Source organism: Garra rufa, chromosome 2, assembly GCF_049309525.1.
Source record: "Garra rufa chromosome 2, GarRuf1.0, whole genome shotgun sequence".
In the NCBI taxonomy this organism is placed as follows: Eukaryota; Metazoa; Chordata; class Actinopteri; order Cypriniformes; family Cyprinidae; genus Garra; species Garra rufa.
Window position 1 is genome coordinate 29,997,135 of NC_133362.1, and position 20,157 is coordinate 30,017,291.

At 34.6% G+C, this 20,157-nt stretch overlaps 1 protein-coding gene across 2 annotated transcripts in view; it reads left to right on the forward strand.

Annotated features, from left to right (window-relative positions):
* srbd1 (S1 RNA binding domain 1) overlaps positions 1-20,157 on the forward strand; it is a 92,351-nt gene that overhangs the window by 21,428 nt on the left and 50,766 nt on the right. For both annotated transcript variants that reach the window (XM_073835079.1, XM_073835078.1), the window contains one exon: positions 16,118-16,209. In XM_073835079.1, the coding sequence (XP_073691180.1) occupies positions 16,118-16,209 (92 nt within the window). The remainder of the gene's footprint in view (positions 1-16,117; positions 16,210-20,157) is intronic.

Consider the following 20,157-nt stretch of genomic DNA (forward strand, 5'->3'; position numbering starts at 1 on the left):
CACAGCTCAGATGGGTTGCCAGGTCTGCCTCAGTAGTTCTCAGCAAAGCGTGATGTGTCAAAATTGACATCCAAGGCGCTCCACAAGTGGATCCATTTCAACCTCCATTCTAAAATGAAAGTGGAAGATTTGAGATCTCCACATTGGCAGCGCAACAGTAACTGCCATGCCAGGGCGTGCCAGACAGTTTGAACCTTGTTTCCCGTCATGGTTGTCACAGCCAAGTATTTGTAGAAGCACGGTGCAAGTTGAAATAAATGACACTTTTAAAAAACATACATAAATGTTCCTATAAGTGAAGACATGGATCTAGTAGCTTCACTTGTGTTGAATGCTCAGAGACTCCACAAGGAAACATCAAGTGGCTACATTTGTATGAAAGCGTTATATTGCATTTTACAAACTTAAAAGTGTGGTAGTGTATGGTATCGTATCAATGATACGATACCAAACAAATCAAACAAATATACTCAAGTACACTTTAAAAGTAGTAAGTTAAAAAGGGCCATTTAATGTTTTTTTTTTTTTCTATATATATATTCGTTTCTATTTTACCATAAATATTCAACCAAATATACCAAATATTCAAATAATTTAGATTTTATGCCAGTTTTTCATTGTTTGTCTGGCCCTTAAAGGGATAGTTCACCCCAAAATTAAAATTCTGTCTTTAATTACTCACCCTCATGTCGTTCCCCTAAGACCTTTGTTCATCTTCAGAACACAAATTAAGATTTTTTTTTTTTTATAAAATCAGAGAGCTTTCTGTCTCTTCATAGACAGCAATGCAACTGACATGTTCAAGGCCCAGAAAAGTAGTGAGGACATTGTTAAAATAGTGGTTCAACTGTAATTTAATGAAGCTACAAGAATAATTTTTGTTCAAAGAAAGCAAAAATAACAACTTTATTCAAAAATGTATTCTCTTCTGTGTCAGTATTCAATGCATGTTCAGGAGAGTACATTTATTTGTTAAAAAAATGCAGTAAAACAGCCATATTGTGAAATTATTGCGTTTTAAATTTTTAACTGTTTTCTATTTTAATATATTTTAAAATATAATTTATTCCTGTGACTGCAAAGCTGAATTTTCAGCATCATTTTTCCAGTCTTCAGTGTCACATGATTCTTAAGAAATTTGCTGAAAATAAAGAAACATTTTTATTAGTATCAATGAATTTTTGTTAAAACTGATACTTTTTTCTTAAAAACAACAACTTTAGAGTAGTAGTGTAGATATGTTTTGTTTTTATGCATGTTTGGAAATGTCTAACTAGAATTGAGTGTTTGTTTTTTCCAACACATCATTCCCTTTTGAAAGTTCATCACTTTGTACATCACTAGTCAATTAAACCAGCAGCTTCATTTGCACCGTCTGCTATCTGTCTCCGCACTCTTCAGCTTGTACAGACATAAAACATCATCCGTTGTCCCCCATCTACCATCACTTGTTCCCTTCCTTCTGTCCCGACGTCCCCGCTAGCCGTCTCCTTTCCTTTCTTTCGCCTGACTGCTCCAGTGGAATGACATGCAGTGCCGGCAGACTGTATGCGGTAATGAGCCTGCGGGATGAGCTGCGTGGCTCTCAGTGACCTGGTGCTCTTCGTTTAAATGAAGGGACTCTTGCCTGTTGAGTCGGTGGGGTTGTTCCTTGAGGAATATCAGGATAAACACTGACCTCTTGACATTTTCTTTTAGTTCCTTTTATAATAAGGCCTTTTTTTGGCTGAGGCCTTAGATGCTCTTTTTAAAAAATAGGAAAAAATTGTCTTCACACAGAAATATATTTGTATGCAATTACTGTAAGTAGGGCCCTATGATTTCCGCTATGCAGAAAATGTGGATGGAATCGAAAATATTTTGTTGCATAAATATCTGAACATGCAATACATCAAAATAAAGAACAGACCCTCTACTTTTAAACAAAAAAACTGTTTTATTCTAGCTTAAAGCATTGTTTTTTTTTAATAAATACTTGAATGTACACTGCCCTTTCAAAAGTTTGGAAACACCCTAGAAAAGTGGGGTTTGGGACAATATTGGCATGAATCATTTTTAATTTGGGATAAGGGACAACACAAACTATGAAAACATATTTTATTAAATAAACAGTTTATACATAGAAAAAATTTAATTTTTGATTCATCAAAACATCTACCATTTGCAGCTATTACAGTATAATCTGGACATCCGAGCTGTCAGTTTATTCAAACATTGACATGATATATTACTCCATTTCACATTTTTTACAAATATTATATCTGGATCATATTCAGTACTATCAAAGCAAACATGCAGTAGATGGCTTCCATCAGCACTCCCAAAGCTTCACAGTCCTTTACCACTTCCTTGATCACCATTTCACTCAGTAACATTGTGCGGTTTTTATTAATATGCTGTTTATTATTGATGATCGCATTATTTTTCATATGCATATGCTTACATATGAGATTGCTCATTTCTGCATCTTCCTTATTTGTGTTTTTCGGCACATTCTAGACTTCTAGACTACATTCTAGATTCCGGAGATGTGTAATAGCGCCCCAAGTGTATACTGTATTACCGAGAACGTGGAAACCTAGAAAATCCCATGTTTGGCCGGGAAGCGTTTGTAACTGAAAATTCCGTGTTTGATGGGGAAAGAGTTAAAATAATATGGTAAGGCACACCCATTTTCAAAATCAAGCAGAAAAATGAGCTGTTTAGTATATCTTAAAATAGCTGGACACGGATGAGACACAAAGCCAGACCCATAAAATTTACAAATGGCCACAGAGCTCTGTATATGTGAATCAAAGTGTCCATTAATTTTAAGCTGCAAAAATACTATTTAAATATGAATTTGGCCTGTTTTGCGTGTCTCTGTGTGAATGAATGGCACAGATGCGCAGTTACATTTACTACAAACATACTGAAGTGCGCTTCACGCTTACTGTTTTTTCCTCTTTGCCGTCTCAATATACGAATACATGAACACATAGACAATCTCTAGAACTGTTACTGTCACTTCATGAGCATTTTACCATTTCTTTTAAGAAAAACTATGGTCATATCATATACAAATAGACATTTAAAGGTTGTCACAGCAACCCATCAAAATAAAATGTTGGTTTAACTTGAAGAAACTGTGACAGAAATATATTACCTAATGTAATGATAGTACTACTATTACTAATAAAATTATTAATAAAACATTATTTTCAAATGAAAATTTAACAGAAAAATTATTTATCATAATTTATTTCACATAAAATGTAAATACACAACACTGTATTTCTGAAAAAAAAAAACTAGAAAATAGTTATTTTTAAAAATTTATTATTATTATTATTATTATTATTATTATTTAAATAAAATCAATTAATTTTAAAGATGCTTTTTATTAGTAAAATTTAATTAAAATTGAATTTAAAATTAAATGGAATCCAGAAAATTAATGGAAAGCAGAATTTGGTAAAAAAAAAAAAAAATGATTTTGAGAAAAAAAAAACATTTCATAGGGCCTTAAATTAGTTTTTGTTAAACTTTTAATAAATTGCGGTTAAATACAGTAAGTTTCATGATTTAAATTAATTAGACATGCTTTCTGATTAATATAATTTATTATTTTACTAATAAAACAGAGCCTAGAAAATTACAACAGAAAAAAAACAGAATGGAGACAAATTAAATAAAAATAAAATGGATTTCATAGGACCTTACATAAGTAATACCTTAGTGTTTCCACCGCATTTTGTGAGCTGTGTATCCCTCTCTGTGTATGCCCTCTCTTTGAACTTTGTAGTTGTGTGCCCTAGTTGAGTCCGCTCCAATATATTAGCTGCTAGATTTACACTGTTCTTTGAACCTCTCCTCTGGAACCCCTCTGTGGCGCCCTCCTCTGGCTCAGCGCTCTTTACCGCCAGGTGCTTTTATTTTTCTAGACCGCTATGATGATTTAAACTGATTTGAATTATGAGTAAAGGTACAGATAATCAGCTTTGAACTTGGGAGATTCCTGGAATACAGTCTCTGACTGTATGTGTGTTTTATCAGTATTGGTGTGTGTGTACTTTTCATGACTAATACATGTTCAAAGGGCCTCTTACATGAATCAAATCCAAGATGACCCAATAAAAGTTGACCTTGGCTGGCATGGTGTCTTTACACTGCTGGAAGAAAGCATTGGCACTTTGGTCATGGATGTGTCATAGTTATGTGGGTTAGGTTAGTGGTTCATTACGTATTCTGTGCCATGCAGAATTAGTATTTGTTTAGAGCCATTGCACTCTTATTTAGTGAGTGTGATTTGTCTATTCTGTATTATCTCCCTTCTAAGAATGTGTTTAGAAGGTGCTGCTCTGACTCCAGTCATTGCTGCTTTTTGGCCCTGACTTTGCCTCTCGCCCCTGAAGGACAAAATGACATGTATCTTGCTTAACGAGGGAGCCTGTAGTGTTCCTGACTGTCAGGACAGTGATCCTGATACTGAGCTATGGCTACAGACTGATTGGACAGCTCTGTCAGTTCTTAAGGTTGAAGACAGCGGCAGTGACCACCCTTCTCCCCTTAGGCTGCCTCTCTGCCACCAGCCGGCCAGTCTCTGGTCATTAGACTCACTTTGCAGGGGAACACAGAATTACAGGAGCTCTCTCCTATATCCTCTTTCCTTCTTTTTATTTTTTCTTCAGTACACATTGTTGCTGCGATTAGTTTTTAATAGGGATGCACCGAACTGAAAATTCTTGGCCGAAGCCGAACAAAATTAAACACTGGGTCGACGGTCGATTACCGAACACGTTTCGGGTTTTTTGCCAATTTTTTTCACCATTACATAAATTAAACATTTTTAACATTCTAGTAGATATTATAGCCTACCATCAAAGCACAATTTAACTTAAAATGAATTTTTAAGACCCTTCTTGATTCATGCATGTGTTTTTTTTAATGTACAAATAAATGCAGCCTTGCTGAACAAAGGAGAACGTTATGTATTCATATAGCTGTTGTAATTATTATCATTATTTTTGTCTTTCTTTTTAATTTTATTTTACAGAACAACAGTAAAATTACCATGCTAACATAACATTTATGAATGTTGACTTTTGTTTTGAAGAAACCCACAAGACCTCAATACTACTTTTTTCAATCAGCAGCAGATTTATAAATGATTCTCTTCTAAATCTATGCTGATTTTTCGCCTCTATTTGATCGTGTCACATTATTGTTCAGTATAATTTATTCGCCTTTTCACTTATTCGGCCAAACATCGAAGGCGCTTTTTTTTGCTATTTTCGGTCGAATAATTACAGTTGCCAAACATTTGGTGCATCCCTAGTTCTTAAGCTTGAAAAATTACAAATTTCCACAAATTTTGTATGTATGCAAATTGTATAATATCCGAGGTACACATTTAATTGTGCAGTTAATTCTCATACTGTATTTTCAGAAAGCTTTGGAATATTTGTTTTCTTCCCAAATTTGTCACTACTGGAACACAGTAATATATAATTTAATGAGATGGGTTATATTGACCTATTAAGATTTTGCTTGCATCTACCTTTTTTAGTTTTTAAAATAAACTACAATTACAATTTTAACAATATTTCAAGTGCAATTTTATGAGATTTGTTGTATTTTGAATCCAGTTTTTCTTTGTAAAAGGCAAAAAGTTGATCATACTGATTTCAAAGTTAAGGTTACATTAGTTTGAATATACATTAAACCAAACACATCTCATAACATCTTTGTTAATAATTCAGTATACTGTATTTTTGACAAAACATCCCATGTTTTGGTAGTGACTGCACATTTTTGGTAGTGACAATAGTGTTTTGGTAGCGAACACATGCTGAAACACTACTAAGACATCCTAAAATGCTAAAAATTTCCATAACTGTTCTAAAATTGTTTATTTCCTACCAAATAAAGGATTATATGTTCCCTTTTGTCACTACCGAAACACTGATGACATGTTTTGGTCATGACTGTTTCGGTAGTGGCAATTTTATGGAATAACACCCAGAAAACCCCAAAGATGTCACTACTGAAACTCCACCAAATGTTTCGGTTGTGATCATTTTAGATACCTATGAGCCCAACTCAAAGATGCTAATCAGCACATGGTTATCTAGCACAGCTCTGAAGAGTTGTATACACATAAAAACTAAATTTTATAGAATAACACCCAAAAAAGTGCACCTAATTGCAGAAAACTGGTGTTTGGTAGTGACGTTTCTTAAAGTTACACACAGATTTTCCAGACTTGAACACATTTGCCTCAAAATGATGGGGCCTATAAACTCGCCTCATATAAAATATGAGAGAGGGGACACATGAATGTTTCCTGAACATAAACTTAGGGGTGTAGTTAAAATCAGTCTCAGCCAATTGACTAAAACATACACCTTTTTCAGCAGTGACTTCATGACTTCACTTTTTTAAAACAATCAAAAAGATACTTTTAAAAACAATGATGGAAAAAAAATATATTATTCCAATATTTTCAAAAGTTAACATTTATAGGTTAGGGTTTGGGACAGCTACCTCTCAACTGAAAGTACCCAAATAATGATGATTTTAAATATATTAAGCTTACTAATATTTTAAATATTATTGTGGGTTTCAAAAAATAATAAAAAATAATAAATAGTAAACATCTAAGATTTGAATCCTTAAATGCTTTTTCAAAGTGTTTTTTTTGGTTGTGGGACAGCAGTTTGCACCAATTCTGTAGAATGGCCCATATAAGAAACAAATAAAACATTACATATATAAATATAAGCTATAAAGAATAAACAAAACAATAATAATAATAGTTTAAGCTTATGTCATATTCATTTATTAGTAGTTAGTAGTAGTATATAAGCTGTAAATATTTCTTTCTTTCAGTGGCTGTATATATAATATAAAATACATGCCCTTTACAGCCAAAGTGCTGCTGGTAAAGTGAAATCACTTTTTGCTGTAAGGTCTTGGATGACTACAATATCGCATCAGGGAAGTTTGTCCTTTGAGGAGGATTCTGGGTAGGGTGATTAGGACAGCGAGGAACGAGGAGGAATATTTGCCAGTCACAGGCCCATGGCTAATGGCTCACTGAGGGATAGATGTCCGCATTGCAGAGGACAGCCAGAACCAGTGGCTCCATGAGCAACTGTCTTGAATTTTGATTGACTGCTGTTAATATATTGAAATGTATGTTAATGTCACACTGGCATCTATAAGAGACACAAGACTATCTTATATTTGCTATTAGATTTTTCTTAGCGTCAAAGAGCAACGCAGTCAGGATATTAAATGAGTGGTATCTCCGTTTCATTTGCCATACATCCATTCCAAATAAATAAAGTAGTTGGAATTATTTTGTCTTTACTGTCACTTTTGATGAATTGAATGCATCCTTGCAGAATGAAAGTATTGATTTCTTTAAATAAAAAAACTCAAACTATCTGTTACAATAACATGGAACATTCAATCATAAAATAAATATATTAAATGACATATGTTATAAAACTCTTTTTATATATTATAAGAGATTTTGGCATCATTGTTATGAGTTTATCAGACATGCTAGTTTACTATGATTACTTTCTTGCATAAAGTTTCCAGAAGAGCGGACATGCTGCAGTGTCACTCCCAATCCGCCTAGTGCTGATTGATCTGTGGCAGCCAAGCATGAGATCAAGCATGCGGTCCGCCTGAAAGTTTTCATTGCCTTAAACCCACATGCCAAATCCCCATTTGTCAATTTCTAATCTAATGGTCTCTTGTGATGTCAGAACAACTGGAAGCAATCCCCACCAGTGAAGTTTTTAACATGCTGCACATTTCATGCCTCATTTACTTGTGTTTGGCCGTTTTAGGTCGTAGTTTATAGCCCTTGGAGTACAGAAAAAGAAAAGGCATCAAAACATGGAAACCTCAATTCCACATCTGCATATATAAACTACGCTTCCAGTGAAACTAAAAATTAGGGTATGGAAACCTCTGGGATATCTTTTTTATGGGCTACACTTGCATGTTTGGAATTGTTAGATCCAGTCCACAGTGTAAACCATCAAATCTCCGCAATATTCTTGGTTGAGGTTCTTGAGTTTAAGGCTTGGGCACTAACATATTTCCAAAACCCCCTCTACTGGTTCCTGCACGCTACACAGGAAAACAGCAAGTAACCTGGCCTGCTAACACTCTCTGCTGCAGTTCTTTGGGTGTTGAGGGGGTGACGAACATCTGCCTACAGTTTGACGTGAGTGGCTGTGAGGTTTTGCTCTTTTCAGACTTGTGTGGCGGTGGCAGCAGCTTGGATGTGCTGTTAACTGCGCCTCCACACACTTCCTGCCCCCTAGCACAGAGCCTGAGACTGACGGCCTTTGACACCTGCCATTCTGGCCCTTTTCTAAGCAAATAATGTCATAGTGTTTAGACTTGGCATTGGCCTGATATCTGATGATTGCTTTTTCTGCTTTGGGAATCCCTTGGGTTAGCTAGCTCTGAGTAATTGCCAACAGTTTTTTTTTTTTTATAATAAGACTGTCTTTTATTGTTTCTGCTCACATATTATATATGTTTTTTTTATTTTTATTTTTTTTATAAATATACACTACCATACCTAAGTTTTGTGTCAGTAGGATATTTTTTAAATACTTTTATCACTAATGTTTTAAAGGGATAGTTTACCAAAAAATGAAATGTTGTTCCAAACCTGTAGGACCTTTGTTCATCTTCGGAAAACCTAAATTAAGGTATTTTTCATTAAATCCGAGAGCTTTTTGACCCTGCATAGACAGCAACCAAACTGACATGTTCAAGGCCCAGACAGGTAGTAAAGACATAAACTCTTAAAAATAAAGGTTCTTCATTGGCATCAATGGTTCCATGAAGAACCTTGAACATCCATGGAACTATTCAAATGCAGAAAAGGTTCTTTATCGTCGAAAAAGTTTCTTTGGATTTTTAAAATGTTCTTCAAAATGTTTTTTTCTGGAACTGTTTACTGAAAGGTTCTTTGGGGAAACAAAAAATCTTTTATGGCATGACTGTAAAAACACCCTTTTGGAACCTTTATTTTTAAAAGTGTAGTTAAAATTGTCCATGTTACATCAGATTTTCAATCGTGATGTTATAAAGCTATGAGAATACTTTTTGTGCCCAAAAAATAACGACTTTATGCAACAATTTCCTCTATTCTTTGCTGTCAGTCTTTGTATTTCATCAGAAATATCTTAATTTGTGTTCCGAAGATGAACCAAGGTCTTAAAATGTTTTGTTTTGCTTATTCACCCAAAAATTTGCAAAAAAAAAAAAAACTTATTGTGTGCAATGTTGAATTTCCCAGACTTCCATAGATGAAAAAAGCATGTGTGATTTACATTTCCAAATTTAGGGCCAGATTTACTTAATTTTAGAGCACAATTCCATAAAAGCGCAGAGGGAAAAATTCTGTGTGTGATTTACCGGCAATGCGCACATTAAAGAACACAGGCACAGATCATTTCCATAATGACCAGCTCAAATTACCGCCTGCTTTAAGACGTGCTTTTTTGGGCGTTAAATAATTGTACAAATACCAGTGATTTTGGTGAGCACAAACCGCATTGCGTATTTAATTTTAATACTCTCCTGCCATAAATTCTGCGTCTGAAAGGGAAACTCCTACAAATGCATATTCACTAAGATCAGGCTCTGGCGCAAGCTGTTAGTAAATCTGGCCCATAACCAGTTTTATCAAGAAACGTGGACTTCTATCCACTGTTGGGATGATACTTTTTCACCCTGCAAGATGGATCTGATGAATGTGTTTAATTAGAACATGTGTTTAGGGGGCAAGTATCAGAGTATGTATCCATCTCTTGGTGACACCCGGTGGTCATGGACATCGGGAGGGGGAGATGGACCAGCCTGGAGGATGATGACAAACACTGAGAATACCACAGTTACTTTTACAGTTAGAGGGGCCCTGGCTGTGACTTTGCCCAGAGACTCTCATAGAGACATGATAGTCCCCAAAGTGTGAGTGTATTTGGGTGTGAGTAACTGAGTGAGTGACTGTCAGACCTCAAGGGTCATCAAGTCATCTGCAGCACTTGCAGGCAGGTTTCTTCTTTGTTCTTATGTCTTAGTGTCCACTCGAACTAGACCTTCTGCTGCCTGTTCTTTTGCAAGTTTAGCCATGCTCTTAATGAAGAGAAGTGGTTGTGTATCTGTGGCAGGATGGTTCAGGACTTGTACCCTTAACCCTTGCAGCCCTTCTGATTTATTTAATCATGATAGGTTCCACTTTTTCCTCAATGTTCATTACCTGCTTTTGTATTTTGTTCTTTTCTGCTGCTTTTCTAGTGAATGTTTATACCTTTACACCTTTTGGCAATGCATTTTCTCTGTGTAAATGATAAGTGGTCTGAAGAGACATTTAAATTGCTTTCCATTCTAATAATTTGTTTTATTTATATGGTTAATTTATTGTATATATTACTTTATTTGAATGTTTATCAGGGTTGGCATGTGCTTCTTTCTTAATTTGTCATTAATCTTACTAACAACCTGCTCCACCTTCACCCCTAGGTCATATGCCAGGGCTTGTTAAAACTGTCTTCATGGCGATGTGTCAGCTATGGGAAGGAGAGGGAGGAGGGGAAAGGGTCTGGGAAAATCAGGACACCAGTCAAACTGGAGGTCCATGTCACAAAGCCTCTGCATCCTGTCATGAGTATGATGACACTAATTGGCAAAGTTACCCAAGGAGCCCTTAGGCAGCAACAGAGAGGCAGCAAATGTAATGGAGGCTGCAGTGGTGATCTGCCCTAATTTGTAGGGTCATTCTGTAACAGTGGTGATATATATATATATATAACTTTATTTCAGACACACATTTGGTCCATAGATAAAAAATAAAATATAGAAAGAGTACAATACTTTAAATGACATAGCATTACAATAAAATTCATGAGAGACTAAAAAGCCAGTGTTTCCAAAGGCCAGACATATATCTGTAACAACTTTTCTTAGGACTGGTTAGTGCCAGTATAATTCCATTTTCAGATTTGTCCAAACGACACATAAATTTAAACATTAATTGCCTTAATAAGGCTCCACAGGTGGGAACACCAGAGTTCACAAAAAGGTGACTAGCACTGTGCCATCTTGGGACACGAAGGAGGAGCCTCATTGCATCATTGTAGGCTACAGTAAGTCTCCGCAGGCTACTGTTCTTATATCGCCACCACAAATGTGCTGTGTACAAAGAGGTACAGTAGGATCTAAATAACACACATTTGACATCCGATGAGCACATGCTAAATTTTCGCAGCAACATATTGGCTTGGGCATATAATTTGCAGCACTGTCTGTACAAATCTCTGTCGTCACTCATGTCATCTGTTATGATATGGCCCAGATATTTTATTTCTTTACATGTCTTCAGAGGCTGATCACACAAGTAGAAATCAGGAAAAATTAATCTCCTGTCCTCCTTGGTTCTGACAATCATGATATTACTCTTACTGGAATTATATTTGATATCAAAATCATTACCATACTGTGAACACACCTTTAATAACTGCTGCAACCCAGCGCTGTATGGGCTTAGCACTACTAGGTCATCAGCATACATTAGGTGGTTGACGACAGAGTTTCCTACAAGACAGCCTGTCTTACAAACATTCAACAATTTGGACAAATCATCCAGATAGACATTAAAAAGGTAAGGAGACAGAATTCCACCCTGTCGCACGCCATTTTGAACATTAAAAGGGGTTGATAGAACATTGCCCCATTTCACTTGCATTGTTTGATTTGCATACCAATAAGTTAATATTCGGATAATGTATTTAGGGACACCTCTACGGAGCAATTTCATAAATAATTTTTTGTGATTAATTCTATCAAACGCCTTTGACGCGTCAATGAAGCTGAGAAATACAGAAGAATTTCTGCTCACATAATTTGCAATGATTTCTTTCAGTGCATAAATGCACATATCTGTGGCATGATCACGTTTAAAGCCAAATTGATTATCAGTCGTTGATACAAATACTTCCAACCTATTAAATAAAACGCTCTCAAATACTTTAGAGAGAATGCTGGCAAGAGCAATTGGTCGATAATTATCCATGCTGTTCAATTTAGCAGCTTTATCCTTTATTACTGGTACTAATATAACATGTGTTAAGGAGTCAGGCAAAACACCATGTATAAGAAAACCAGTTAGACACATAGACAGCAGCACATATAACCTTCTACTGGCAAATTTAAGATGCTCAGCAGTGATATTATCTAATCCACAAGCCTTGTTTCTTAACAGCTTTTTGATAGAATCACATATTTCAGATGCACTTATCAATGTGATTTCAGTTGGTTCAATATGACCCATGTTAAAACTATCACTCTTGACACAATTGAATAAATCAAAGTAATATTCACGCCACAACTCAGCTATTTTTTCTGGACCGCTTACACCCTCTATGTTGGATGATAGAGAAAATTTGAAATTATTCATAGTTTTAATCTCTCTCCAAAATTCATTATTTTTGCAGCTTTGCAGCTTCTTAGCCAATGAGTCAGCCCGCATTGTATTTTCATTTTGCTTAACATAACGTAAGGCGTATTTAAACCTAGCATTGGCAAGCTTTTTGTTTTCAAACACTTCACCCTGTCTAGGCTTTCCAGCTGCTACCCAGTTTAAGAACGCCTGTCTGGCTTCAGCATGTTGTTCAGCCACAAATTCTTTCCACCCAGGTATAATATTATGTTCTGCGTGTCTCTGTTTCTGGAATGGGATACTAGATTTCTTCAGGGCCTTTACAATGCTCTCATATAGGTCACACATCTCTGTACAATGCTCAACATTCTTACAATTTATATCCTTACACATCAATGAGTTCATTGGGAGGTTAATCTCTCTTAAGAAGGAATCACTAACAAAATAGTATTTATCTAGTTCCTCAGGGGATAGTTTAGACCAGTCCAGCTTGCCTACATTAGGTAAAATGCTATCAGCAGTAATTGAGGGAATATTATCAACATTTACAGAAATTACAATCGGAATATGATCCGAAGTAGCTAATCCATAACATATTTCTATATCATTTAATGAGGCATGAGCATCTGCTGTGCAGATGCAATGATCCAACCAGGAAGTTGTATGCCATGCCTCACTAATATATGTAAAACTTTTATCAGGCAAGAAGGCCTTACTGGAAAGAGTAAGGTTATTTTCACCACAAAACTGCACTAGATGTTTGGCAAAGATAGAACAGGAATCAGACAAGTCAGCATTAAAGTCCCCTACAACATATACACAAGATGATCTATTTTCCTCTAGAAAAGAACTTATAAAAGCCAGTCTATTCAAAAACTCATCTTCAGACTGATAAGACTCAAAGGGAGTATAGATGTTCAAGATAGTGAACCTCCTCTCGCATATATTTATCTCTAGCCCAATGGCCCAATCAACATTCAGTCTCAACACTTTCACTGTAGAGTCATATTTAATGTTCCATAGTACAGCCACACCTCCGGGTATCCTGCCGCGAATTATTCTAGATTTTAAATCTGTAGTAGACTCACCAGCGCCATGAAAGTTCCTGTGCAGTCCGTTAAGTTTATCCAGATCTTGTAATCAAGTGCGGAGGACATTTATCCCTGCTGATGTTTTCAGAGAGAGGTCAGTTTAATTAAAAACCAGGCAGTTGTAAAGGAACAAATGTGTACATAGTTACAGAAAGTAAAACATGTTTAGGGGACAGGGGGTGATTTGAGCCTGTGGGGAAGTTGAGCCACCCCTTTTTTTCTAGGAAACCTTAAGCAAAATTGGTGATATGACTGCACATATTTTAAGATTTATACATTTTAATAACCCCATGGTGAAGAAAAAACGTTTTTTTGCTATTCAAAGTTATATATTTTTTTTATGTTCAAGGACTCTTTTTGTGGAGTTGTTTTTTTTTTTTTACGGACAAACATGAAAAAATTTCACATATGTGTTTGTGCTTGAGCAAGTTATAATATGAGGCTATACCGTTAGCATGCAGTTAGCTCTAAACTGCTGGAGGATACAAGTTTGTGAAAATGGTAGGAGTGGGGTAATTTGAGCCAAAAGAGCCAGTACCTCACCCGTCTTATGATTATACAGTATTATTTTACTCTAATTCAACATATTATTCATTTTAATTTTAGATATTTCACATAATAAAACATTTACATGTAGTCCACAAGAGAAATAATAGTAGTTGAATTTATTAAAATGACCCGTTCAAAAGTTTACATACACTAATACTGTATTGTTACCTGAATGACCCACAGATGTGTTTTTTTTTTTTGTTTAGTGTTAGTTGGTCATGGGTCCCTTGTTTGTCCTGAACAGTTAAACTGCCTGCTGTTCTTCCGAAAAATCCTTCAGGTCCCACAAATTCTTTGTTTTTTCAGCATTTTTGCATATTTTAACCCTTTCCAACAATGACTGTATGCTTTTGAGAGCCATCTTTTTCACACTGAGAACAACTGAGGGACTCATATGCAACTATTACAGAATGTTTAAACCTTCATTGATGCTTCAGGAGGAAACACGATGCATTAAGAGCTGGAGGGTGAAAACTTTTCGAATTTAACATTCAGGGTAAATTTAACTTGCTTTGTCTTCTGGGTAACATGTAATCTTCTGTGGCATCTGAAGGCCAGTACTAAATTAAAAAAATATGATATTTAGGCAAAATAAGAAAAATGTACACATCTTCATTCTGTTCAAAAGTTTTCACCCCTGGCTCTTAATGCATTGTGTTTTCTTCTGAAGCATCAGTGAGCATTTGAACCACCTATAATAGTTGCATATGAGTCGCTTAGTTGTCCTCAGTGTGAAAAGATGGATCTTAAAATCATACAGTCATTGTTGGAAAGGGTTTAAATACACAAAAATGCTGAAAAAACTTTTTTTAACACACCCTGCTCTCCCCTACCTAAAGATATTGCATATCTTTGTTAATTTTAATTAAGAATTATATAATAATATTAACTATTTCTATTACATGTATTATTTTTATTATTATTATTATATAAATAGCATGCACTCATCAATCTTTTCCAAGAGGAGTCTTTAAAATCTATTTAGAGTTAGTCAAAAGTGCAATAGCAACAAGCACGTTTACCATTAAATCCTCTAGATGGCAGTATTGACCTATTAGTTAAGTGTTTGCTTGGCCTGTTAGATTACCAGAACATTGTATTACTCAAATAAAATATATTTTAAATAAAAAAAATAAATAATAATAATAATAAAATAAAATGTAAATCTGTGGTATTTATCAATTATTATTAAATACTAAGACGGTTAAAAATTTGGATTAATAATTATTTTTAGTGATGTGTTTTCAGCCTAACAGGAAAAGGAGATCTGGGCTATTAGTGGGTTCATGTTCAGGTAGAGATAACCTTACAGCTGTAAATATATCTGTCACCTTTGAGCCCACGTGGACGGCACCCCAACTCCCTCAAGTGGGACTGACTTTGCTGCCCCAAAGCAGTACACATGCTACCTCTCAAATGTGTTGAGAAAGAGATTGAATCTAGTTGACACCTGGTTAAGAATCACTAATTTAGTGATTCACAATTGGATGCACCCATAGGGAGTACTTGAAAAGTACAGATGTTAATGTTTTGCTAAGTAAAAGAAAAAAAAACCCCTTCAAAATATTTGGTCAGTCGATTTTAAATAATTAACAGTGATTCATATAATTTTTACAGTACTGAAAATTCCTTAGAATATGTGCGCTTCTTGTACATGTGTATAGATGGCATTTGTAACATAAGTGCCTAACATCACATATCTCTAATCTCTTTTAGATTTTTTTTCATTAGTTTAAGAAAAAAAAAAAAAAACTATATATGGATGTGTATATTTAACACAAATGGCTATTTATTTTCCATTGAAAATATGCTGTTTTTCTTCCATGCATTGCTGTTTACTCTAAACGCCGGTCCCTGCAGTATCTACTACAAGCTTTCTATGGAAATGTATTTAAATTGACTCTTTGGTCTGTCGCCTCGTAGACGTACTGAGGGAGCTTTATAAGTTCACTGGGGTCTGCGTGAGGTTACTTCTCTGATTTCCTTGGAAATGTGCTTCAGTGTGTCTCTGTTGTTTCAGTATAACAGATGAAGCAGGAGCGTCCATCTACAGTGTGAGTCCTGAGGCTGTTAAAGAGATGCCTGACATGGATCCCAACTTAAGAAGTGCAGGTAATTTACATATTACTACTTTTCATGCTTTCAGAACTACAGTAAAGGTCAACCATTATGGGTTTCTTAATGTCAGATGCCTAAATCGAGAGAATGGCAGATATTCATAATGCAATTTAATGTTAATGAATAAGACAAACAGAATATCTGAAAACCGAAAACACTTACTAGTACATAGTATTTACTAAAAAATTCAGTACTAAAACAGTACCAACTGTTTGTAAGGCTGTCGGCAGATTTTAGTTTTTTTTGGCATTAGTGGCCAAGTCTGCCAGTACCAACAGCCTTATTAAAATAAAAATAAAAAAATTAAATTAATAGTGACATTAAAAGGCCTGTGTGCACATTAGAACACAATTGGCTAACAATAATGTAACTTATTTCCTCATTGGAAATTTTTTTTTTTTTTTTTTTTTGCTGCGTGTGTTCTGTGCGGTGGGTTGTGGGAAAGTGGGGATATTATAAAATAATAGAGGAGCATTGTTAACTCTTTTTGTATATAATATGTCACTCTTTTTTCCTTCAATAAAAATAATAATAAAAAATTGATACAAATAATAATGTATAAAAATGCAATATTAATGGAAAAAAATATTGAAATATTGAAAAAATTTAAAGATTATTAAAAAAATATTATATTATGTTGGCGCCAATAGCCTTGTGGGCAAGTCCTGAGTTTGAATCCCGGCTCAAGGACCTTTCCTGATCACGTGTCCCCTCTTTCTCTCTCTCACCCATTTCACTTCCTGTCTGCTCTACACTATCCTATCCTAATAAAGGCAGAAAATGCCAGAAAAAAACCTTTAAAAAATTATAAGGTTGTTAAAAAATTAAAGATACACTATCAGTCAAAATTTTTTGGACAGTAAGATTTTATTTTATTATTATTTTTTTTTAAAGAAGTCTCTTCTGCTCACCAAGCCTGCATTTTATTTGACATTTTGAAACATTTTGAAATATTTTTACTGTTTAAAATACCTAATTTATATTTTAAATATATATATACTACTCCAGTCACATGATCCTTCAGAAATATTCTGATTTGCTGCTCTAAAAAAATGTATTATTATTATTATTATTATTATTATTATTATTATTATTATTATTATTATTATTATATTTTAAATTTGTTTAGCTTTCTTTGGTGAATAGAAAGAAGAAAAGCATTTATCTGAAACAGAAACCTTTTGTAACATTATAAATGTCTTTATTATCATTTTTGCTTAATTTAAAGCATCCTTGCTAAATAAAAGTATTAATTTCTATAATTTCTTTCAAAAAAAAAAAAAAAAATCCTGTCTCCAGACTTTTGAATGGTATAGTATATAATGTTACAAAAGCTTTTTATTTCAGATAAATGATGATCTTTGGATCTTTCTATTCATCAAAGAATCCTGAAAAAATGTACTCAACTGTTTTAAATATTGATCCTAAAATATAAATGTTTCTTAAACAGCAAATCAGCATATTAGAATGATTTCTGGAGGATCATGTGACACTGAAGACTGGAGTAATGATACTAAAAATTTAGTTTTGATCACAGGAATAAATTGCATTTTAAAATACATTCAAACAGAAAGCACTTATTTTAAATAGTAAAAATATTTCTAAATATTACTGCTTTTGCTGTATTTTGGATCAAATAAATACAGGCTTGGTGAGCAGAAGAGACTTCTTTAAAAAAAAACATTCAAAACAACCTTACTGTCCACAAACTTTAGACTCGTAATATACATCTTAAAGCATCTAAATATTATTTTTTTTAAATTGCAGGGTAATCCAAGGAAATAAACATGTGTTAATATAATATAGATTAGAATACTTTTGATTGTTACATTTAACAAATGTCAGTGCAGAGCAACAAAATATATTCAAACAGAAATAAACAATCCCAATGTTTTGACAACAGTTATTGACCGTTTAATGGTACAGATGCATTACTATAAATTAAAGACTTTAGTGTGGTTTTAAGATTTTTTTTTAGATGTTTTAAGAAACATGCAGCCTTGTACACATGAATGTCAAAGCTTTTATATTTTCCAGTGCCAAGAATCCAAGTCTCCAGTCGCACTGGCCTTACCTGTCAGTCCAACTCAGCTCCCACTCAACCAGACCTTTACTTGCCATTTCAGTCAACCCTGTCTCCTTAGTCTGAAACAGACTCCCTGTTGCCTTTAGGCCACATTAATATCTCCAGTTGTCAATACATGGGGCAGTGACAGTACCTTTGGAAACAGTCTTTCACAGTCTATCAAACCATCTCGTTTCACTTCTCTTTGTATCTGTCATACCCATTAGATATGTTTCTGTGAAACAGAACTTTCTGTAAAAAGGTTTGCCTGTGTTTAGACCACACAAGCACCCTCTCCACTCCTCCAAAAATAAAAAGCAAGGCGAAAAGTTTGGAAAAGATTCAAACATTCTCAAAAACAGGATCTGAGAATTACACCAGACTTCCTCTATAAAAGCAGTAAATCAGTATGGGATTAATCATAAATTTTCCTCTGGTCAAGTGCAAAAGCAAGCTAGGGAGCTATATTTATCACTTTTATGAAAGGCGTAAGAAATCGGACTATCCTATGTGGGATGTGTGTAAACGTAGGTAGTGTTTTGTGTTTCATGCGTTGACACTACTACATTACTAACATGTAAATAATTAAATTATATTAGATTTTTTTATAGTAGCCGTTTTAGATATTTTTAGACTGAAGTGGATTTTAGTTTTTTGCAAAATCCACACTGTCATCCCCGCAGTAGACAAAGGTGCTCATACATCGATGGCAGTTTTTTATGTAAGTGTTCGGCTCTCTGTAAAGATCAAGGTGGATGTGCTGGCTGAAGTAGGTGACTGTGGAAGGAGGTTTTGAGGTGGCTTTCTGGAGCGTGATCGCCAAGCCTCACTCGCTGCGTCTCCACATTGAACTCTGTGGGAAATTGCTGCCTGTAATAATATTTGGAAAGGGATGGAGTTTCAGCTCAGGCCTTGTACAGCGCACACAAAAGCACTTCTCTCCACTCTCTGTAATGTGGAGGTTGTGCTTGGGCAGAAAACCACGCAATGTCTCACATTCTGTCCTGTGTTTTCTGTCTGAGTCGCTCTCACTTTCTGACTTGCGCACACATGGTCGAGTTAAGATGAAAATCTGATTTCCATTTGCTGACCTTCAACAAGACTAGATAAAGCTAATGGAACAAGTGCGCCCCAACTGCTTATGTTCATTTCATTTTATAATATTGTGTTTGGCTGGTCAGATTTCCTGGGATAAGTTAGTTTCAAGTTTTTCTGAATTGGTTTTTATTTGTCTTTAATTGAGTTCTTATTTGACCAGACCTCTCTTAGTTGGCCCATGTCTTTGCCTGTCTTCGACAATTTACTGGGAAAAGGGGATTCATAAGTGAGCGTGTCTATTATTGGGCCAGTTTCTCACTTTCTCTTTCTTTCGGACAGATGTGATGGCATATTCATTTGTAGCTTGGTTTGTTAAATGATCTTGTCATTTAACAGTTCACAGTTTTTCGTAGATTATTTCAGCCTGTTTTTGCTTTATTGTACAAGGTTTTTTAAGCATTTACAAATGGTTTTCGCCACAGGATAAAATAATAAAAACAATTAAATGAAACTTGATTACTTAATTAAAATTAATTTAAATTCAAATTAAATTAAGTTTAAATAAATGTAATTTCATTTTTTCCAACAACTAACTTTTTTGTCTCACAATTCTCAGATTTTTGTACTCTATTGTAAAAAAAAAAGTCTGAATTGTGATATAAAAAGTCACAATTACCTTTTTATTTTATTCATAGTTATGTGTTGCAAATGCTTATATTTTATTAAATGCAAATCATGTTTATTAAGTTAAATTAAAATGAAATTCGGTCGGAATTGAAATAAATAAATGTAACTGTGATTGCAGGCAATTCTGACTTTTTTCTCACAAGTAAATGTAA